Below are 24,082 nucleotides of genomic sequence, written 5' to 3' on the forward strand. Positions count from 1 at the left end.
CTGCAGCCTGCCAGCTCTGACACTGGCCAGTGTTTGGTACCCCCACAAGTGCAGTTTGGGCATCAAGGCCACTTGTTCTCCTCCTGCTCCCTCTGATCAAGTGCCAGACACAGAACCAGAGCCTCCATCTGTAAATAAAACTCACTGAATTTGTCCAAATGTCAAAGCACTTGAGCCCACCAGGAACCAAACAGTGTTTTATTCTACATAATAGTAATTTTTCTTGAAACATGCAGACTTGTGTAGGTTATAGCTGAAGGTAAAGGACTGCTGCTGCTTTTTATGCAGGCAGAAGAGCAGAGGTTCACAGTAGCTGCAAGTTAAATATAGCTACCCTGCCTTGACTCTTTCAGGTAACAAAGTCTTCCATTTCTAATATTCTTGCCTGAAACATCTATTCATTTACTGCATTGGGATGTGACTCCCTGGATCAGCATGCATTCACACTCGAGCCAGGCTGAGGAAGATGAGAACACTCAACCCCAAAGTTGTCAGTGTTTACACACAAGTCAAGTCCGTAAGGAGTTCAGTGTCTTTACTGGTGTGTCTGATTTTTTTTTCCCTTGACATGTGCAGCCTCTGTTTCTAGGTGCTGAGAGTTTGTTTGTTTGAAGAGTGTGAGGAGAGAGAAGCCTGAGGCTGTCTGACACAGCTGCATCTCTTGGAGCATCTCTTTCAACTTCCTTTCCTAGGCTGCAAATGGCCTCTGTTCACTTTGGTTTTTTCCTCACTAAAAATCTTCCTGCAGCTTCTGATGTCTTCCTAATACACTTCTGGCAAGTTGAAAAGAGATCTGTGGCAGAGAGGAAAACCCCCCAAGGCCAGCAGGTCGCTGTCAGTGGGGCTGGCAGGGGTGGCTGTGGCTGTGCAGGATCTGTGTGTCCTTCCCACTTCCCACCAGTGCTCCCAGTGCTGGCATGTTCCTGTACCAGCAGGGCTGGGCTCTCTGCTCTGCCCAGGAGGGCTCCAAGCCTCACATGGGGATTGTCTCCAACACAGTCCCAGCCTCCCAATAGCTCCTTCCAGAGATGCTCCTGCCCACAGGAGTGATGGGCAAGCAGCTGTTGCATCCTAGAGATTGCCCTACCATCACACAGACTCCACCCTTTGTAATTATCTCACCAAGCTTCCATAAAACTTGCAGTTCTTCCTCAAGAAATGCATAGTGGTGTTTAAAGTGTTTTCCCACATAGGTAGTTTGACAAACATGAGAGTGTTGTGGAGATCATTAGTGCTAAGAGAAAAACCTCCAAATAAAGCACCCTGGGATTTATGTACTCTGTGCTAGTAATAATAATTAGAACATATCCTACTGCAGGTAACTCCCACAACTTGCACTTTGCTCTGAAGCTGGGAAACTCATTGATTAATCCATGGGGTCAATCAGTCCATCTTGTTTGGAGAGTTAATCTCTGGTGTGCACCAGGACCAAGAGTGAATCAGGTTTATTTACTGCTGCTTAATCAGAGAACCCAAACTCTCCTGTAGAGTGGTAAGAGGTTTGTTTCTACTTAGCCTTTAATTGCAAAATGATCTCATTAGTGCCATAGTGAATCTCAGTACCATCCTACAGACGTGTGGAATTTCAAGAGCAAAGAACAAAAATGGTTGCCTGCAAAAACTCAACATCTGCCACAAAGTTTGGTACAGTTGGTATTGGCAGGATTACCCAAACCAGGCTTCTCTTTATTGGCCTTTTAATCTGGAGCTGGAACATCAGCTGCACATCCCAGTGGCTGTCTACATTGCTGCTAAAAACAGAGCAGGACTGTCATGCTGAAACTGCTAGGAAAGGTTTTTATCCAAAGATAAAGATGCTGAGAACAACATGGAAACCAACAGCAGAATCACTGTGGTGTTTACCAAAGAAAGGGGCCAAGTTATCCCAGCAGAAAACTTCAGACCTTGTTAAGTGTCCTTACCTCTGTCTTCTTCTTACATGGCCCTGGCTCAAGTATTAATTAAACCATTCTGAGATGCCTCAGTAAGGGAGAGTGAGTGCATCTCAAATGGGCAGTGAAATCCCGAATAAAGCAATCCTTGCCAAAGCAGGTGCTGGAAACCCAGAGGTGAGGTTGCATACTGACATCACAGTAAAGCCCTGAGCATGGCAATGTGGAAAGCAGTGAAAAAGGTCTTTAACATGAGCACCAATAGATGCAGGTTCATGTTTCTGTGCAGAAGAAAATGCTTGAATGTGAGTCCACATCCTGCAAATCCAATTCAAACTTGCTGCCCTTTGAAATCTGGGTAGTATCTCTGTGCCTTTTTGGCAGGAATCTGCTGGATAAAGTGTAGAAAATCAGGGATAAAAAGACTCCTCTTAATCCTAAATACCAGAAAGAGAATAGAAGGGAATATTCCCTTTACTAATACTTGTTTCTAATCAGATAAAAATAAGTGACAGTGTAGGAAGAATCCCTCTACTAACTGCCAGAACATGTCGATTTATCAAATTTTTCTACCATTGCTCTTTTTTGGAGCTCGCCTCGGAGCTGACAGTGTATGTTTTACAGTGCAGCAAGGTAGATTGATTGATCCTAAATAGAAAAGCCTTTGGGGTCTCGAGCTGATGTTTTAGCTTCAGAAAAAAACTGAGTAAAGCATGTTAATGTAGAGAAAGGAGCCTGGCTTAATTGGGCTAACTCCTGGCTTGCTGAAAATTAATGGCTGGCTGGCTGTTGCCAGAGTGATTCATCTTTTCTATCATGTTCTATAGTCCTTCTCTCCAGGGGTCTGTACTCCCCTCCAATTCCAAACCAAAAGTGAAATACACTTCTTCATTTTTTCTTCCTTAAAAACATGTATTTTAGTTGAATTGGCTTCCAGTAAATGAAAAATAGCACAGGTGGGAATATGGAGGAGGCACTCAGTGTCTGGGATTTAGATTTTTGTTTGGTTTGAATGGGATTTAGATTTTTTTTTAATGTACCCTTAACTCCTCATTGCTGCTGGCTGACTGCACACGTGACAGAGTGACTTTTTAAAGGATCCCGATTTGTCTGTTGAATTGTATTGTTCCTTTTTCTCTAGCAATGGAAACAGAAGTTCTGTGTAAGCAAGAGCTGATAAAAGTGAATATAAAGCTGGAAAAGGTGTTGAAAGCATTTAGGTGGCTCTGGAAATGAAAATATTACTTTTCCATGTAGTTCCATCAAGCCCACAGAAGTATTTTATATTTTTAAAATAAATGACTTGTGCACGAAAAAGCCTTGCCATTTCCCCCATAAAACCTGCAGTCCTGGCTTTGTGGAAGCAAAACAGCTGCAGGTGACAGTGAGGTAGTCAGGAATTCAGTGGTGTGTGCCTAAAACCCACACAGATAATCTGATCGTGGAGGGGGTTGAGCTTTGGGACTTAAAGAGGGCAAATTCAACATGTGCCTTTAAACATAAAATGCTTCTGTGTCCCTTTTGAAATATCTGAGTTTCTGCTGGAGGCAGATTGCTGCTCGTTTGCTGATTCCAAGGTGTCACCAGTTGAGTGGCACGTGGAGTCATTTCCAACAAGCATGTAATGGGTTGGGAATGTCATGAATGTTGTATTATTGCATCGTCTGAATAGGAGGATTCGCTGTAACTGAAGATTACAAGAAGATAAATAAAAAAAGATTTTGTTTAACATAATTACATATGGTAAATTGTTATGGTAATTTACTATTATTTCAGTAAGGCAAATATTAGCAGTCATAGCTCAGGGATAATAAATAATGCACTAGAAAATTGGATGTAATGTTTCACATTGACCTGAGATTTGAGAAATGGGTGGAATTGCAGCAGATTTCTGTGCTATTAATTGCAAGAAAATAACATTAAGAACATGCTAAATCATGCTAAATGTTTTCAGGAGATGATAGACTGTGGGATAGTTCATTAATTCTCCAAACTCATTCATTATATTTGTTTTTTACTCCAAGAACACTTAATGAATAATCAATGCTTTGTGAAGCTGAGGGTGTGGGAATACACATTTTTATATACATTCATATACCAACCAAGATCCATGCATTTATTTCCTACTTTTTTTTTGTATCAAATTATTTTTTTAAACTGTACACTCTTAAACTCAATCACTGGGGATGTGTTTATTAGTCTTTGAAGCAGCTGTTTGAATGCTGTTTTTACCTTTTACCAGAAGAGTTTGGTTCTCCCACGGTGCTATAAATATTAAATAAAGACACTAAGAGTTTATTAGTATGATATCCTTTATGGGGACATGGTGGAAAATGTAACCTATAAAATTAGTAATGAGAAGATAAAAATTACACATTGTCTCCATCAGGTTTTACAGCCATCATTTTTTCCTATTTATGTGTTGTTTTTCTAGTGGAGAAGGAGAAGGGCTCTGAGCATTTAATGAACTGCAGGAAGCAAATCTGGCTGTGTGTTGTATGATAGTGTGGGATTTACTGTAAGCAGGACTGGGATAGACACAAGAGTCCAGATGTAGCACTGTGCGTAAGTGTGATGGCTCAAGTCCGTTTTAATTTCCACAAAACACTAAAACACCATCTCTGAGTTGTTCCAGAGTGGTTAAAATGCCTGTGGTACCTGGATACATCCATCCTTTTAATACAGAGAAACAAAATAGGACAAGATAAGACAAGAGGCTGCGGCCTCAACTTGCACCAGGGGAGGGTTAGGTTAGATATGAGAAAAAATTTCTTCATTGAAAGGGTTGTCAGGCAGTAGAACAGGCTGCCCAGGGAAGTGATGGAAGCACCATCCCTGTAAGTGCTCAGATAACGTGTAGATGTGGCACTTGGGGACATGGTTTAGGGGTGGACCTGCCAGGGTTGGGTTAAGGCTGGACTCTGTGAGCTTAGAGGTCTCTTCCAACCTTCGTGGCTCTGTAATTGTATTAAAATCCTCTTGCTTCCATTTTAGCATTTGCCTTTTGTAGACAAGATATTTCAGTCACAGAATAATTCCACTGTGTATTTACACGTGCTCATGGGACTCCATTTCACACAACAATTGCAGTAATTTGTGTGACATCCCTTAAATTTTTCACCCTGCACTAATTTGGAAATGCCCAGTAGTTTGTAGGGAGAAGGATCTGCCTCTGTTTGCTTTTTGAAAGTCCATCTTTCTAATTTTTCTGTCTTGTTCACTTGTGTCTGGGCAATGGAGGCAGTTTCCTGGCTGTTTGAATTCCAGGACTCACATCCCAGCTTTGCTCCAGGTTTCCAGCATGGCCATGGGGAATTCACTCAGCTGCAGTTGGTTCCCAGTGCTGTAAAACAGTTTTCTCAGACTCACAGAGGGATTGCACGAATGTAAAGAAGGATGCCTGGAAAATGTGGCTGTGTAAAATTTTATGCTGCATACTTACTTTGCCAAATAAAGGCAGCTTCCCAACAAGGCACAGCACGCTCTGCTTCACATCAGCACTTAATGGAGAAATCACTTTGTGAGGCTGTAATGTGCCCGTGCATTTTTGTGGTTAACTGAATGCTTTTGTGCCTGTTCTTAGGCAACAGGAGCCTCTCCATACAGGACATGTTTGGGATTTTTTAATTCCTGGTGTGGTGACACACAGGGAAGGCTGGCCAGGACTGAACCCCCTGCAGAAGCCAGAGGAGATGGATGAGTGCAGACATTTGGGAGCATTGGGCCAGAAGTGCCAGGGCAGGAATTCAGGTGATATGCTCATGATCATACAGGAGGGACATTTCCGTGCATGGTGAGGACTCTGCAGGTTACCCAGACATCTGAAAATCCCAAAGGTTGCAGTTAAGCCATCCTCACATTAATGATGTTCACAGAAGGGGTGAGGGGTGGATTTGGCAGCTCGGATTTATCACGGTGCACCGTGTGCAAGGGAGCTGGTCAGGAGACACAACTTGAAAAGCAGATGGATCCTGCTGGAAACAGTGCTCTGTGTTTGCTGCTTTAAAGTTCATCAGGCAAGAAACATCTTTTGCAGAAATAATCCTCAAAACCATGGTGAAAAACAGTCCTGAAGGGACCCATATCCTGAACTGTGGGATGATGTCCTGCCAGGGGGTTTATCCTAATAAACGAGTATTATCCCTCCTGCTCTTCCAGCCCTGTGCTGCTTGCCAGAGGGGGCACTTTTTAATGGACTAGGAGAAGTCAAAGGAAAATCCAGAAGGATAAGGCTAAAAGCGAATTCTTTGGTTTATACCATTTATAGTCCTATTAAATTCAGTATTTCTCTCAGACATTTGGGGGGCAAGAAGTTCAGTGTATTCGTACATCTTTCAAGATCCTGGCTTGATCATTTGACTCTGTCCAGCCAGCTTAACAAGCTAAATAATAAAAGGGAACAATGCAAAACTTGTTGAATTTTTTTTTTTCACCCTGTGTCTTTTTTGAAGTAAAATACCTTTTTTTTTTCTCAGATGCCCAGCAGTTTGCTGCAGACTCCTGCAGCTTCTCTGCCCATCACTCAGTACCTGTTTCAGCTTATCAAATTGTTGTACTTCCTCCTTTCATAGAGAAGCAATTAAAAATGATGAGGGTAAAGGGTTAAACCTAAAAGCTTGCTAATGAGGGTGCCTTCTTGGTTTTCCTTTCATCAGGTATTAGATGTTGTTTTCAGCATAAGCTTTCGATAAGCTTCACTGAACATTTTTCCAGTGTAGCTTTTAAAAAGTTGGGGTTTTTTTACCATCCTGTAAAAATGATAGATGTGTGACTCTGCTGCTTATCCAAAATCCTAATTACTGATGCTGCAGCTTTAGAATGTTAAATTCATGCAGTGTTCTTTAGGCTTCAGACTGGTCAAAGAAAGATTGATTTGTGTCCACAGAGAGTTTTAAGACTGGTAAACACAGCCAACCGTTGTTTATATTTTTTTTTTTTTGCATTATTTGAAAGTCAAGAGTTGCATCAACTGCAAATTACGTAGACTTAGAGATTTCTAAGGGAGAAAAAGGAGGAAAAAAAGCAAAAGCAAAAAGTTGTCTGCCATTGAATGAAATTTTAATTTCTGTCTCCACAAGAGCAAAGAGTATGGTTAAGAGGTAGAATTTGAAAATATGGATGAGACTTCCTTTCCTTGAGCTATGCTATTTATTATAGAACAATAGCTTGGTGGGTTTTTTTCCTAAGCCTGTACACATATATTTGGGAAAAGTATTTTATGTATAAATATATATAAATGAGGTTTATAGATTTTGTGTGGGTATGTGTGTGTGTGTGTATATATATATATATATATATACACCAGTGCAGCTCAGCAGTCTTGTACATCCCAAGGACTCATTTTCAAAGGGCAGCAAAGAGGATGATTTAAGATTTCTAATCACAGAATCACTTGGGTTAGAAAACACCTCCAAGATCATTGGGTCCAACTGTTCACCCAGCACTGCCAAGCCCTGCACTGAGCTTTGCCCTTCCCTGTGATGGAGCTGGGAGCAGCTCAGCTCTCCTGCATATTTCCAGTGTGTTTCCTGGGCTGTATCTGAGCAGAGCCTGGAGCCAGAGCAGCTCCTGTGCCTGACAGAGCCAAGCAGGGTCATCCCTGTGGGGCTGGAATCTCCTGCAGAGCTGCCCAGGTGAGCCAGGGCTGTTGCTGCTGTGCAGAGTGACTGCAAACTCTGCAGTCTTGGTGTCCTTGAAGCCTTTCTTGCAGTTCCCAAAGGCTCTTAGGAGAGGAGCTGGCTGTGTTAATCCCTTGCTGAGCATTCACCTAGCTGTGCTACCTGAGAGGAGCAATGTGGGACAGAGAAGGTGCTTGTTGAAAAAAAAAGAAAAATAAAAAAGAATCAAGACTATTTCTCTCAGGATTTTCTCCGTCTCTAGTCAAGTTTGTTTTAAACTAATGGAAGTAATTAGCAAGTCACAGAGGGACTTTGTCTACGAGGTAGCCATTTTTAGATAATGGAGCATAAAAGTCGACACAGTGACATATGACACCAGAGCAGCATCTTGGAGCCACGAGCTGGGTCTTAAGCAGATGTTTAAGTACTTTGAATACTGAAATCACTACATACACATATAGAAGGCTTGGGTTCTTTTTTTCTCTCAGACTGCTGGTACACTGTAGGGCTTTCTTTTAATCTCAATAAAATCAAAGTAAGCTCTGAAATGTTTTTTAATGTGCAGTCATTATCACTCCTTTCTCTCTTCTTTAAATGTCTTTCAGTGAGTGGTATGTGGGCACTTGGGGAGTAGGGCTGGAACTTGAGTTTTAGTGACCATTACACAGCAGAGGGGTGCAGCAATACAGCAGCTGATGTGCCAAGTTCCTTACAGTGACCATAGTGTTGAGCTGAAAATAGATAACATTTAGAAGTGAAGATGCACTTGATATATTCACACATATTTATTGTAGCTGTGAATGCAGGGGAGATGTGCAGAAATTCCAGAGAGATGAAGGCAGTCTCCCAGCAGGGTGGTCCCAGAGGTCCAGGGAATCTCCCCTCACAGATCTCTGAAATTGTCCCAGATCTTCTAGCAAATCCTGTGTGTGCTCACCCTCATCCAGGCCTTTCAGGTAGTTTTTATGTACTAGATAACTTTATCCATCTTATTTTTTATAAATCAATGTGTGACATTCGCTGTTTGTGCCCAGCAGTTGCTGCGGCATTTGGTAACACTTCCCACCACACACATAAAAATGTACCAGTGTGGTCTAAATAAATGCAGAGCACAGAAAGCCTTTGTAGATGTTCAGTTACGACACGATCACAACACCCCAGTTCTTGAGGGGTGCAGTTTGGTGAAAGAGGGGAAGGATTTTCCCCTCTTCTACCACAGTCTGCTCCTCATGTCTCCGTCCTTTGATGTGCCTGGGGGCTTTGACAGCTGCATGAGTTGAGCCATTTCCTGGCTGCTTTTTTCTTTCACCTGTGCCTTGGTTGGGTTTTTTAAAATTTAAATCCTAATTAGCCTTTGATTCAGCTCAGAGCAGGGCTGCAGAGCTGTGGTTGGTACAGGGAAAAGGGACAGCTGGGGTACAATTGTCCCGCTCTCCCCTGGAGTGCCCTGCATCCCTTCTCCCACCAGTCTGGGTGGATCCATCTGACCCAGCCCTTTTTCTGCAGGAATTAAGTGTCTACTGAAGCCCACCAGAGCTGGCCCAGCAGGTTGTCCTCATCTCGAGGCAGGCTGGAACATCTCAGCATGAGAACCTGTCTAGCGATCCGAGCTGGAGCGCTGTGCATCCACTCTCACTCACTTGAGATGTTTTTACGGGTACAATATGTTTCCCTTCACCACATGTGTGTTCCGCCCCGTGGATTACTAAAATGGCAGAAAGTGTTTGGTTTCCTGTGTTATTAGCTGCAGGTTCAATTTCTATCTGATTTGTCAATTCTGTCATATAATAGGGTTGAGGTTTTTTTCTGGTCTAATGTATGTGACATGTTTCATAATGCCAATAAAAATAGTTTTCAAACTAGACTGTGAAAGACTTTGACCAAAAAAAAGGCGAAAATAGAAATATCAGCGACTGGGGAGCTTTGATCTGACAAAGTAGGCTTTCAAATGACACGTTATGGTTTATGAAGCACAGTTTTACAGTTCCTTTTTGCAATAGCTGTAACGTGTGAGGGGTTGTCCAAGGTGGGAATGCAGCTCAGGGTGGGGGGTCCAGTTCCAGCAGCAGATGCGTGCTCCAGAATGGTTTCAACTTTTATTTCCGTGTTAAATTTTTTTTGTTGTTTTTATATTTCTGATAATGGAATTGTTATGGGCTTTTGAATTTCAGTTAAGAATGTGCAAATAGGCTATCTGGTAAGTAGGTTATTGAAGGGTTAGGGAAATGGAGAACATTTCCTGAAAAAAAATACCCACAGCGTGGGTAATAGACTCCAGTTGAATTTAAGAGATAATGGCGACAAGGGAGAAATCCACTTGTACAAATGGGGAACAGCTGTGTTTGAGATCTAATGAAACTGTATCAAATACTTTAAAAATGGCTTACAACTTCTTCCCTGGGGAACAGAGATAAAGCACAAGAGCACTCCTGAAAGGTCGAAGAAACAGTTAAATCATTTCCTTGATGGTTATTAGAGATATAGAAGACATCAGTGAAAATTAAATGTCTGAAACTTGTATTTGATTGCTTTCCTTATCACGCCAATCTCACACATTTCTCCCATCTCTTCCTCTCTGTTCTAGTAAAATTTAATAACTGTGCCGGTAACAAGGGCGTGCGGTACGAAACCAACAGCCTGGACTTCAAGGTGAGGGCGGACGGGACCCTGTACGCCGCCCACCACCTGCAGGTGCCCTCCAAGCAGCTGATCCTGGTGGTGACCGCCTGGGACCCCCAGACCCTGGGCAGGTGGGAGGCCATGGTCAGGTTTCTGGTGGCAGAGAAGTCCCAACACAACGGACACAAGGTAGGAGATTTTTCAAAGCTCTTTTCCCTGCTTTGTTCTTCCTTTGCCCCAAAGTCTTTGTGTTGTCTGTTCTGTGCTGCATAAGGAAGTGTCCAAGTAGGAGATACCATGAGCAGCATCAGATTCCTTGCAAATGATCCTTGAACCTCTCTGACAGAAATTATTCAAGGTCTCCTGTCAGTGTGATATTTTATGAAAATCCTTTGCTAGGATTTTTCTCCTATTCTAGCTGCAAAGCCTCAGAAAATAAATGTAAACAACAGCTATCTAATAGCTGTAGAATATAGTCTAGAAGTTGTTTACCAACAGGTACATCTTTGATTAGTCCATGTGAGTTGTTTCTACTGAATGACGAACCATGGTCCAGCTGTGTCAATTCTCTGAGCAGTCACAGGTTTTTGTTATTCATTCCATTCCATTCCTTTCCAGCTTTCTCATAGATCCTTTATCTCTATTCTTTTTAGTATAGTTTTAGTATAACATTTTAATATAATATCATAATATAATAAAACAACCTTCTAAAACATGGAGTCAAGATTCTCATCTCTTCCCTTGTCCTGGAGACCCTCACACACAACCACATTTGGTGAACCCTGAGTGTGTGGCATTAACGATCACCACAGTCTCCAGTGAGGGAAGTGTTCTCTAAGTTCATACTTCTGTACACTTGTCTCTGTCGTACACTGCAGGTCACGTGCATCATGTTTGCACCTCGTGACTGATAATCTCTCTTGACTCCAAGTCAGACCAGGAGATGAAGGGTGAACAGTCAAAACCAACCATCTTCTTGATGGTTTAAAGCTCAGATTTCTTCTGTGACAGCACAGTTGTGCACTGGCAGCTCTGCCCTGCTCCTCATCTCCTCCGTTTTCAGAGTCACTCTTGCGAGCAATCAGCATGGCCCTGCAGCTTCCAGAGGGGAGATTTGGGCTTGTTCCTTCCCTTGCAAGGACAGGGAGCGTTGCTGCTGCCTGATAAGGGACACGTGGTGGCACACGGGGCAGGCAGCGAAGTGCGGCACGGCGGTGCCAAACATCCCCTCTGCTCAGTGCCAGCAGCTACCCCCACCCACCCCAGCAGAGAAATCCAGAGCCAGCGTTCCAGTCAGAAGGGTAGAGATGTTTTCTTTCTGCTTTAGCTCCATACAGGCAGCTGAAAGGCAGGAGGGCTCTGTCCCTGCCCAGCAGTCAGAGCAGTGTTCCTTCAGTGAAAATCTGCTGCACAGGGCCACTGCAGCTGGGGGCTGCTCCATGAAATCACATTGCTGCTCTGCCCCCGGAGTAGCTGTCGCTTTCCCACCTCTTCCATATCATCTTTGGCAGCAGCAGTTCACCACCTCATTTTCACTGCTGGTCTGGGCTGAAGACCTTTTACTCCACGGAGTAAATACAGTTATCTTCTCTGGTGCTGGCTCAAACAATGCAATGCCGGGCTGGTTGGGTGGTGACATTTGGGCAGGATTTGGCAGGGAGTTGTTTCAACTCCCTGGTTTATTGCTGGATCTTGGGGACCAGCAGAGTAAGGATGAGGGTGTGTGTCCTGGGAGCAGCCATGGCTCCTCCAGAGACAGGTGGGGTGTCTTGGCCATGGCTGTAATTTGGATTACTGCACCCCAGTAATTTTCCAAACAGCAAGACTGGCCTCTGCTGTCTCCTGTCTGCAGTGCTTGGACAGAGAGTGCAGGGCAGGGTGGGGAAAGGAGGAGAGACTTTCTGTGTCAAGTTGTTAGAATTCTGCCATGTAACTCCGTGCCATTTGGGACAGAAAGGAAAAACTTGGACAGACTTAAATCTCACTTGCCCAGTGGGCTGACCCCTAAGGTTTTGCAGGGCTTAGAGTCATATGAATACACTTCTGCTGCTGTTCAGTAGGGTTTGAGCTTGTGCAAGATGTAATTAAGCCCTGTTTGTTATTGTCAACTCTATTTGCCATTTCTAACCAAAGGAATACTGCTTCTTTCTAAAAGTAATTAAATATTGAAGGAACAAAGTAAGATGTCTTACATACTGCCTTAAATTTCCTCTCAGTGTAGCAGAAAAAAAAAACCTGAATAAGCACACATTTCTGTTTTAGTAGAATATTTGGTTGGAAATTCATCTAATGTTAATGTAATCTGAACTCTGGTTGAAAACAGAGAGCTAAGCTTCTTAAAATTCATATCCCTCCTTTCTAAAAGCCTTATTAGTGTGTAGTTTGAGGCTGGAAAAATACAGAAAACAAGACTAATGACAAGGTCATAAGCAGTTTTATTGTGGGTCCCTATAGCAGGCATCTGACTTGTGTTTTATTTAATGCCTGTGGTTTTTGCAAGCAAAATAATCCTTTGTTTACTAAAGAAATAAATATGATTATGAGATTATTTAAAAAAATAATAGTGTTTGTGCAGAAAAAAAGAACCCCAAACCTTACAATATCCAGTTCAATATGTTTCAGGCCATGACCCTTATATGTTTTGTGGCTTTTTCTAGAGGCAGATCTCACATTTGGTTCTGTGTAGAATAATATGACTCAAGCAGAACTATACATATATATTTTTTTAAAGACATTTCAGATTGTTTTGTTATACTCAGGATATAGAGATGGCAAATGTGGGAGAGAAAGGAGGAGGTGACCTGAGAGAGGGAGGGAGACCAGATTTCTTCTGGTGCATCCATTTATTTCCATTTTACTTTGTAAATTTGTGACTGATTTTGCAAAAATGCTGAACAGTTCCCAGGCATTATAAATAATTGGCATGAAATTCAGTTACTGCACCTGCTGGTCACTGTTTGTTGGCACCTACAGCACAAAAAAAGTCCTTTTGCCTGGTCCTCCTCAGCTCCATGAGCAGTGGCCTCAGTGAGGGCAGTCCCTCGTGACAGGGGCCTTGGTGCCCCTCAGAACCCTCTCTGAAAGGATAAATCAGAATTCAGTTCATGATTATCCAGGGATTAAAACTGCATCAAAACCAGCCCTCCTGGAATGGCCATTGTTGTGGAGGTTATAATACAGAATAAATGTTATGGGAGAAATCAGTGTTTTTGGGATACTGGCTGAGATTTTGTGGGACCAAGAGTGAGCCTGCCTGCACAGTGGGAACAGTGGGCTGCATTCCAGGAGAGCACAGGGGGTTTATCCTGCAGTAAATGATCCTTTGGATCTGGGATCCTTTCTTGTCACAGTGTTTATGACTGAAAATCTGTGCAACAGGCTGCTTTGGTGCTGGCCAGGAGCTTCCAAATCATTTCTTCTTGGGCCAGTCCCCCCCTTGTGTGCTTTCAGTGCAAAATCAGAAGGTTTGGTGCCCATTCCTGTGCCCCAGATCCCCCAGCTGAGCCTTGCTCTTGATGCAGCCTCTCATTTTAACGGGGAGGGACCAGCACAGTGACAATTCCCCTTCTTTCAGTGTTGGCCTTATAAACGTGCTGATTGCTGGAGATGACTGAATAACCTGTCAGTTTTCAGTGAAAAACACTATAAGGAAAGAGTTCTAACTGCTACATTAAAGTGTCATGGTAGTAGGGTGAAATGATAGAAAAGAAGGCAAATACTCTAAAAATGTACTTTATGATACACAAAGCATGCATTTCCCCTCCTGCCCAGCAAATACTTGAATGTAAACTTTTTTTTTCTGGTTAATACAAGTGATGTTAGTAACTCAAGCAACTTTTTTGTTCAGTCTTGCAGGAAACCTGATAGCAATTCAATTAGAAAATGCAAATGAGGTCACACATTTCCCACAAGAGCGCTGAATTACCCCAGAGGAAACTGAGTGATATTCCAGCATAACAATAAATACTTAAGATAAAGTTTCTTTACCCTTCTTGTCTGGCTGCCTGTTGTTCCAATTGAAAGTATCAGTCGGGGCTGTGGGTGTAGTTTGGGAAGAAGGAAAAAGAAAATAAAAAATAAAAGAGAAAAAAAAAGAATAAAGGGGGAAAGGAAAAGAGAAAAGATGCTATTTTTATGAAATAATATAAAGTCTTTGTGGCTTGTGTCAGCATTTGTGAAAGACGAACTTGAGTGGGATAATGCTCCAGAAGAAAACAAAGTAAAGCCGAGCTTTACTTATCTGGAATTAGCAGTGTAATGTCTTCTTTTCCAAGAGTGCATGCTATTATTTTGAAAAATTGGATATCGATTCAACCAAAAGTCTAAAAATGAAGATTATGTTTGTGAACAGTGACATTGCTGAGGACTGCAGTCTTCAGAGTGTCCTGTTTTTTAGTTAGAGAAACTCAAATTTACCCATTTACGAGTAGAAATATTGTGGCATTTGTCCTTCACACCCTGCACCTGCCCTCTGTGTCCATCAGTCCAAGCTCCTCCTCATCATTCCCTAAAAATCAACTTCCTCCACCCCCTGTGTTGGCTCATCCCAGCTGAAGTTCTGACCTCTCCTTTATATTGATTGTTTTCTTTAATTTTCAGTCATTTCATGTGTCTAAGGCACATCTGGTAAATTTTCTTCTGTATTTATTTAGCTGTTTTTCTGTAGTTCTTACCTCACAAGCTAAAATCCAGATTGTAGAAGTACAGCATAGAAAAGAATTCACAGCAGAAGAGCTGAGATGTACAGGATATATTCAGCACATGTAAGATGTCAGTCATCTGCCAGTGACTTAGTTTGGAAAAAAAAATACTGTTTTCTTTGAACTGTGTTTATGTCAACCAAAGTTTCTTGTTGTTTTAGCTTTTCAAATTCTGAGCATGGAAATATGTAAATTTTTATAATGTTACATCATTATATGTGCAATTAAATTTAGAAATATATGAGGTCTGCAGCTAGTGTTTAAAACATTGAAAACTGCTGTCAGAAATCAATTCTTGCTTAAGCCCAGCTTGTGTTTTATTATATCTCATCTTATTTTGGTCTGCTTTCATAACCCAGCTATGAGTCCACAGCCATACAATGTGAATGTGAACAGGGCTTACAGACACAGGGCTTTTTTTTTTTTTTTTTTTTTTTTTTTATTTAAAGCCTTTAAATAATCATCTGTGATATTTCACCTGGCTGAGGTTTTAAGTTCCAAGTACAGCCTTTTATTGCTGATCACAAGCACAAAGGTCTCTGGGCAAGGAAAGGCTTATTCAGCACTGCTCTCATTCATGACCTGGGTTATTGTGCAGCCAGGATGCTCTGCACGAGGCTGGGGAGCCCTCCCTTGAAGGAGGAAAATCGGAGTTTAAGTGGGATCTGTGCTTCCAGTGACTCCAGTCTCCCTGGCATTCTTGAGCAGGTGCACCTAGAGGAAATGAGACAAAATGTGTTCACTTTCTTTCTTCCGTCTTTTCCATGCGCTGGGGTGAGATGTTATCTATGGCATCAGGGTGAGGGGAGTTTGCCTCATCAAACTGTTTTATCGCTAGAGAAGAGCTGAAAAAATGAGGTTTTAGTTGCCATCCTGCCTTTTTCTGACGATACTGGTGCATATTTTGAGTACTGGGTCATTACAGTGGCACTGTCCTCTTTCACTGCCTCTGTGGGGAATCCAAGGCAGCAACTAAATCCAGCAAAATGGCAGCTGGAATAATTTTTATTTCTGTGTCTCATCAGTAAAGCAAGACCTGGATTTATCTGTCAGGCAGGGTACATGCAGAGATTTCTGTTTCCTTCAGATAACTTGTGAGACATTTTTTGGGGTTTTAACAAATCAGATCAGTGGAAAAGAAAAGAAAGAAGATGACTAATAAATTAATATCATATAATTGTTGCCAGTGAGACTGCTCATGATAATTGTGCAAGTCTAATGAAGATGCATCTGCTGAACTTGCCTGACCTCGTGCTTGAGTGAATTTGGACGTCTCACATGTAATCATTGCAGGAGGAGAGAGTGGTGTTTGTGAAAACACGTGAACTTCCCTGGCCTGGTTTTCAGGGTGCTGCATGCCATGGCCTCGTGCTGCAGCCAGGATAAGATATGGCACGCAGGTGCTCATTGCCTTGGAAAATCAGCCCACTACGGGAAGTTTCCAAGCACTGCACTTGCTGCATTTAGTTCTTAAGCAGTCAGCATCATACCAAGGGTCAGGCTCAAAGCCGTGCTCAAAAGACCATCTGTAAGTGAAATTCACTCCAGATCTGTCTTCCTTCAAACAAAAAAAAGTCCTAAGGATTGAACTGCCTACACTGAAATAAGATTTTCCTGATAAAACAAACCCCTTGGACTGCTGCGTGCTCCTGCCTGTGATGTGTTCCTTGCCCTTGCCAGATCAAAGCTTTTGACCTCCCATTTCATGTTCTTTGTTGGTAACTGCTGAAGTCTGACTGCCACTTCAAAAAAAAAAATATTTTGGACTGGATATCCTAAAAATACCTTCATTGCTGTGATAATCTGATGGCAGCTGCCTGTAAACACGCGTTTGAGTACAGACAAAAATTGCTTCATATAGGCACGTCCATTAAAATAAACTGGTTTTTAGGGGCTCTGAGTGTCCAGGATCTTTCCTCTAGTCCAGCAAGCTGGGACAGATTGGTAGGTGCAAGCTCAGTGTGAAGGATTGTTCTGGATTGTTGGGTGAGGTAGTGACCCTCTGGCATGTCCAGCTGCAGTGAGGAGAGCAGCCAGGGATGGGTGTCCAGCAGGGCAGGGTGGCCTGAGAGCCTCAGGGCGTGGGATCTCAAACACTGTCCCCACCCAGCAAAGCATTTAAACTCAGGCTTAAATTTCATCTTGCAAATTGAGATAAATTGAATGTGTCCTCACGGTCAAATTTGAGCATTTCTTAGGTGCACTGTGGAATTGGGGGAAAAAAAAGAAGAACAGTCTTTTCTCAAGAGCCTCTTGAAATAACCAAAGGATAACTTGAAAGGGCAAATTCTCACACTAGCACTGAGGAGAAGTACCAGACTGAATTACTTTACTTTGTGCTAAAGTAGCAGCAGCGCCTGTGATCTTTTAAATCTCTTGTGATCTTTTTACTTGCAAACATTATGAAGAGGAGGAGTATTGTTACATTTAATTCATTATGATTATTTTAATTCATGTATCTTTTGAACCTCATGGCTTTAGAGAAATAAAATGAGATTACAATTTCTCACAGGCTTTTAAGGGGTAGACTTGCTCCCACTTCTTTCTGCGATGAAGAGCACTTGTAGTCTGAGTTTTAGAAGCAAAAGAATTGTGTTTTGGAGCCATGTTTTCAATTATTTTTTAGAAATTTTATTGGGGAGGAAGAGCTAAGATTGCTAGCCCAGATTTTTCATACATTTTTCTCAAGATTAGGTGCAGGATGAGAGAGGTAATTCCAAGCTGCAATAGAGGTTTTCACTGTATAGTATGTGGCAAGATCTACCAACTTTATTCCTAATATACAGGTAACGAGTATGAGTATTTTGTGATTTAATAGACCTGCTCTTGAGAAGTGCTTGTACTTCTGAAGCCATTGTGTATGGCTTCTCCCAATTATGAGAATGACATTAACTTGAAGATAGAAGTGTCTCTTCGTAAACACTAGAAGGTAGAGTACAACAGTAATTTAGATGTTTCTTAAACAATCCTACCTGAGAAGCACTGTGAGATTAGATCTTACAAAGGGAGTGTGAAAAGGTCAAGTTGATGTGGGGAGCTTTGCAAGGAAACAACCTCATCAAAACTTTTCCTGTTGAGATAAGATGTTCAAGCCTTAAAATGAGGAGGAGAAGTACATCCAGAGCTGTGCTTTGGGGGTGATGTCATCTTCTGTCCACTGACAGCTCTTGCAATATTCAAAGCCTGACAATGACAAGAAGAGTATCACAGATGCTGGACACCTGTGGGAGCCATAAAAGATTCCACCAAAGGCAGACAGATTTCTAAGGTACCTGCTTTGGTACATGCTTCTCCAGAGAATGGAAGAGGAAGATCATTTGGAACCCTGAGAGAATGCACTGGCCAGGAGGTGCCTCTAATCATCCGTGTGGTACCACTGAATAAGTCTGAGCACAGCTCTGCCTTTCCTTCCCTGCTGGAACTCCCATCCCTTGGAGATCCCACGGGCATTTTGTGTCTGCTCAGTAACGAAGTGAGCGCGCTGCCTGCGCCCGTCCTGACTCCGCAGCACAAAAGCAAAGCCCACTGAAGTGCTCTGGTGACTGGCTGGATTTCAGCTTAAATTGGTGATAACTTACCCAACAGAAGGTGTGGGTGAGTGCAGGATGTTTCTGATTTCAATTAAATTATACTGGGAAATCACCATCTCGTGTCCCAGCCTGGTCAGCAGGCACCCGAAAAGCCCCGTTCTGGCCCTGGGGGTGTTAGCTGCAGCCTGTGTCCATGGGGCCCTCACCAACCCTGTTAGGTTTTCTGATCAAAGAGATTAACATGTATTTGGGTTTTTTTCTTTTAAATAAGAACCTTCTGTGGTAACCACATGGGTTATGCCCAGAGCTGGTGCATCTCTTTTCTCTGGAGTCCAGACTTAACTCAGCATTTAATTACAGCAACCCACAAAGGGCCCTGCTGCACCTTTTGCAGAGAAAGGATCTTCTCCTGCCTGACTCACAAGCCAATCTGTCATGTTCTCCCTATTTAAAAATTCCATGGTTTTACCCCGTACTATTCTTCAGCTTTTTTCTTGCTTTGCAGCCCTGCAACACCAAGGAGCATTTTGACTCCTCGGTCACTCTGATCACATTTTATTAGTTCTATCAGATAAAATTTTCCAAAGCCTGCAAAGCCAGCCAGATACCTAACAACCTTAAATTTGCATTCATGCCTCATTTTTCAGCTCTCAAGGAACAGGGCATGTAGAGCTTTGACACTGACTCAGGAACGAGGGGTTTTGGCATGGCTGATGCATTTGTGTGTGTTACGTGGCTCATTCTCCCCCTCTGAGGGCAGTAACTTGGTTAGCTTTTAGTCAAACTTTTTCTTCCCTGTCAGCTGATGTGTTCTAGAAGCTCATGCACTTGCCAAATCTGACAATTTTTCTTACTAATTGACTCTAATGTGAACTGCTCTATGCAGCCCCACTGCTAGCTGATAAAAACAAAAAGTAATGAATTTTTGCTTAACTAGCTGATTTAATTAAAATGTTTTATACTGTACTTGTATGGTTTCTATAAATGGAGAGGTAATTTTGTTTAATGAGTTCCTAACCAAACATAACATTCCTGATTGTACGTAGCCAGATTTGATAAAGGTCACAAACGCTGCAATTCCACTGTTTGCTTTTGGAAGTCGTGATGATCAAACAGCTTGCTTGGGTACTGGAAATATCCTGTCAGGATTGGTTCCCTCTATTCCTGTTTATACCAGAAATTATTAGTATAGTTTTAGGAGCAGAGGGGGTTCTTCTCTGTATTTGAACACTGTTCATTATCTTTAAAGTGGAAGTGTACTGCCAAAATCCCATCTCATTGTCAATTAGTGGCTTCTCTGCAAACACATTAATTTAATGCCCCTGCTGAAGAGCTGTGTATGTTGGAACATCTTGCTGCTAAAACAATAGTTTTCAGAGCTCTTTGACACAAATCATTCATGAATGGCAATTTATGCCTTGATGGTAATGGGATGTGACATGCAGCTATCTTTGATTAAATTTACCACAGCTTACAACTATTAGTAAATAAAGCTAATACAGACAGTCATCTCAGAGTTCTAGAGGGTGGATAAGGAGAAAAACAGATTATGGATTTCTTACCTATGCAGTTCCTAAATAATAGCTGCACATAGCACAACTATAATAAATAAAAAGTCTGATCTTTTTAAAACTACTTTTTTTCCTGTCTCCAACTTCAGCAAATTCAGCAATGACCTAAATAAAAAAGGAATCAATTACCGTAAAATAAATAAATTTGCTGTTTGTTCTGCAACCCTTTCATTCTACTGTACGAAACACAAAATGGAATATCTTTCTATACTGAAAGATCAAAAACTGGAGAAATGGTGCATTTTGGGAAAAAAGGGTTCATTCGTCCTCCACTGCTGTCCCTGATGTCAGCAAAATGTTGTTTCCTTAGAACAGAATTCATGCAAATGTTTATTTTGCAGCGCTCTCATGTTCCCTTTGTTAAAGAACTAAGCTCTATTTTCATTGTCTTATTTTCTGTTTGGTAAATATCATTTTCTCCTGTCCTTTCTGCAGCTACCATGGAAACAAGCAAAAATGCTTCAGATTAAATATTTTTTTAATAGGTTCTTATTTTCCCTGGTAGAAAATGGTCCCAGTTTTCAAAACGTATATTGATATAGGAGATGAAGGGAAATATGTTTAAGCAGTGGACTAAAGGTGGCTTTGTATCCCCTTGTATTGACAAAAATATATTAAAACCACATTGCCTCAGTTAAACCCTGTGAGTGACACTAGAAGCAAAGCAACCCAGGTATTATTTCTTTTCTGAAAAATGTCTAGTGTGAAGTGTTAAAGATCCTACGAAAATAACAAGACTGGCATATAAATAAAAGAGGTTAAATCATTAATCATTTTGATACCTGGAAAATAAAGGCCTTATTTCCCTTCTTCCAATTGCAGGTACTTTTTATTGCAAATGCAAGTATAATATATTTTAGTGCCGAAGCATTTCATTTTTTGGGTTGAGCCCTATGAAATTATTAATCTCCAACAAACGTACCCTAAGACTCGCTTGTTATTTATATGCAGGGAATGGCGGCTTATTTACCCAAACATTAGAGTGATCCAAAATGTTCAGCTAAGCAGGAACACAAAATATGATATTATATTATGTAAATGGGTTTGCGATACGCTCTGCTGGATAATAACTTCCAGATGTCTCCGTAGCCAGAGGCTGACGGATATCAAAGGCAGGTTGGCTGGGAGGGGAGACAAGCCAGCTGGCAGACTGGCTACTGCTAAGTGTAGCGGAAGGTGGAAGCTGGTGTTCCTTCACACTCGCTGGTTTTATTTGTGGGCTAGTGAAAAGTCAGCGGCTCGCAGCCTTCTTGTCACGAGCAGGATGGGGCTGGAGGGGCTGCTGGCATCCCCCGTGTCTGGTTCTGTCAGGGGATTATCGTTTGACCTCTTTCATGAGCAGAGGTTGGGTTTAGGCTGAGTCTCCCAGTAAATGAAAGGCTGACGAGCCACAGACCAGCGCTGACAGGAGATTATGGGCTCACTAAATGGCTTTTCCAACTTATCCTTTATTCCCAGTGCCAGGTGCAGACAAGGAATGTCCCTGGGCTCTCAGCATTGTGGTGTAAATGGAGTTAGCTGAAGCACCCTGCAGCCTCACTAGTTTGGAGTAAGGTGTCCTGGAGCTGTTGGGTTTTGAAGTCTAACAGTCCCCTTGGGATTTAGCTCCCTGTCCTCTTCCAAATGCAGAAGGTTGTGTTCACCATCCTTAAAGGCAATTCTAGACTGAAAAGGGACTGGAAATTACTTCTGGGAGATTCCACTGGAGCTGCTGATATGGACTCCAAGATATCCCTACACCTTCTGTGAAGCAGGCTGGGAGAGGAAAGGTCTTTTCACAATCCTTATAGAAGGTGAAAAATTAGGGTTGTGATTGAGGCTGCACCTCCTCCAATCTTGCTTTCTGAAAGCTTGATCTGCCGTCTCAGTGAAAGGTTTCTGATGGACTTCTATATGTTTGTAATTGATTTCAATTAATAGCCAAAAAACCCCAAATTAAAAAGTGGTAAGGAGAATTGCAGAGCAATTCTGCCACTCTGAGCTGCAGCTGATCCAGCTCTTCAGCTGCCTTACCAAATGCAGGGAGGATGGTCTCCAAGAGGCTCTTCCTCTGCCCTGCAACTGCTCATAACAAATATTAGAGTTGCACATTCCAAAGAAAGAAACATTTATCAGCAGAAGATGATGGCTGTGTTATGATTTGCCAGCACTGGCAGTGTCCATGTGTGTCACAGTTATGGGCCAGAAGCCCACTGGAAGAGACATGGGATAACTCAGAGCCAAGTGTCAATCCCAGGCTTGCAGAATTTGGGCTTTAGATAATACAGCCAGCACAGGACTGCTCAGCTTCATCAGCAAGCTCTTCAAAATTCTGCCCCAATACAATACTAAGGTATTAGATCCTGCTGAATCCAAACTCTCCTAACAAGTTTACATCCCAGCATGGGCTCTTCTCCTGTTGTTTCTCTTCATCCCACACTTTGTAATCACTTTTTCCCCCTGATCTTGAAGGTTTTCATCTGTTTTGGCTCAGCTGTATTTCTCTAGCTTATCAGTGTCCTAAAGTGATAGACAGGCAAAATTATCTGACTATTTTGTATCCTCCTGTAATTATCTTTGTATTACCAAAGACTGTGTTCACATGTTCCATGTTTAGAGTTTGATCCTCTTGTAACGAGTTATAAATGTCACCGTGTAATTTTTGGAATGGAGAGGGGATTTCACTTTCCCCTGGGCACATGTTTCATGGATTGCCTGGCTCTGTACACCATCATTTTTGTGCCATGTATAAGAGAGTCACAAAAACAGTGGGAGGGAAAACACCCCAAAGCAGGAGCACTAGATGTGCTTCTCTTGATTTTGTGAAGGACTGTGTTTGTGTTCTGGTGGCACTACAAAAGGTGAAGGAATATTTTATCTTTTGAAAATGTTTCTGAGATTCCTTAAAGCATGTGGCCAGTGAGGCCATGAGAAAATGAGCAGTTGTCATCTCACTAAAAACTGTTCCCCAGCAAAACTGGAATTGGAAGCTGTATTTTAGAATTAATTGAATTTGGTGTCATATTCTGCTTCTGAGTTGAACTTTAGATTATTGCAAACTCAAAAATGTTGGAGAGTTTTCTGGGGCTCACAGTTCAGCAATGCTGTTATTCCAGATATGTTCTGGGATGTTTCAGTCAGAGATCTGAATAGTTCTGGCATTTATACTCACCAGACTTTGTTACTGCATTTGTCTCACAGCTTTTAAGCAGCAGAAAACATGTACAACATATTTAAACAACACCAGAGAAATTAAGGTCAAGAGAATGCATTGTCAACAAATGAAGATAAAAAAGAGCTGTTGTTTAAAAAAAGAGAAAAAAATTGTTGTTGCAAGATGCTTTTGAAATTCTACATATCAAATTCAGAGTCATGTTGATGATTTATTCTAATATAGGAAAACATCATCAAGAGTGACAAGCAAGCTAGTCACTGTCTAGTCACCTGCCAGCAAGTATTTCATACAGACTAAAAAGGCTGGTATTGCCTTGCTGAGCTGACACTAATTATTTCAGTATACACAGAGCTTTGGGACTCGTGTTAATTCTCAAGTCTGTCTTTAGTTCAGACTCATTCCACTGTGTAAACTCAGAAGAGCACAAATTATTTGACCATCCTTTCATAATCTGTCCCCATGCTCACTTGCCAATTATATAAACTGATCCAAATACCTGCTCTCAAAGGACTCCCATTTGGGAATCACAAGCCAATTAAAAAAAATAGGGGATATCCACTATTCTGTGGCTCATGTCTCATAGTCCTATTTCATGCTGTCATGCATTTCTGGGTGTCTTCTTTAGATAAGATTGATTTCACCAGTGCTCAGAAAACATACCTTTCTGTCAATAAAATAATTTTAAAATGAAATCTCTTTTGAATATAGCATTACATCCCATGGGAAGGAGGAAGTCAGTAGTGCCTACCAGTATCCTGGATATCCCAAGAAAGTCTTCCACTGCCACACTATGATTGTGTTTCTTTGCTTATTGCCCACTTCAGTAAGCATTTTAAATGCAACATCTAAATATTGAACATGGTGCTGTGATTTTTTTGAAAAAGGTGTGGAAACAGCACTTAGGTGAACACAACCCACATCGTGAGTGTGAGACAGGACCTGAGGAACATGCCTCTGTGTGTGAGTGAAAAGACCATATTTGTCTGTTGTGTGAAAAT

The 24,082-nt window shown here is 41.8% G+C and overlaps 1 protein-coding gene across 1 annotated transcript in view; it reads left to right on the forward strand.

Moving 5' to 3' along the window:
- Positions 1 to 24,082, forward strand: part of CDH4 (cadherin 4) — a 416,129-nt gene that overhangs the window by 237,196 nt on the left and 154,851 nt on the right. Inside the window, exon 3 of the mRNA XM_041417862.1 lies at positions 10,095 to 10,318. Coding sequence (XP_041273796.1) covers positions 10,095 to 10,318 — 224 coding nt within the window. The remainder of the gene's footprint in view (positions 1 to 10,094; positions 10,319 to 24,082) is intronic.

This window comes from Onychostruthus taczanowskii, unplaced genomic scaffold, assembly GCF_017590055.1.
Source record: "Onychostruthus taczanowskii isolate IOZ18803 unplaced genomic scaffold, ASM1759005v1 scaffold57, whole genome shotgun sequence".
In the NCBI taxonomy this organism is placed as follows: Eukaryota; Metazoa; Chordata; class Aves; order Passeriformes; family Passeridae; genus Onychostruthus; species Onychostruthus taczanowskii.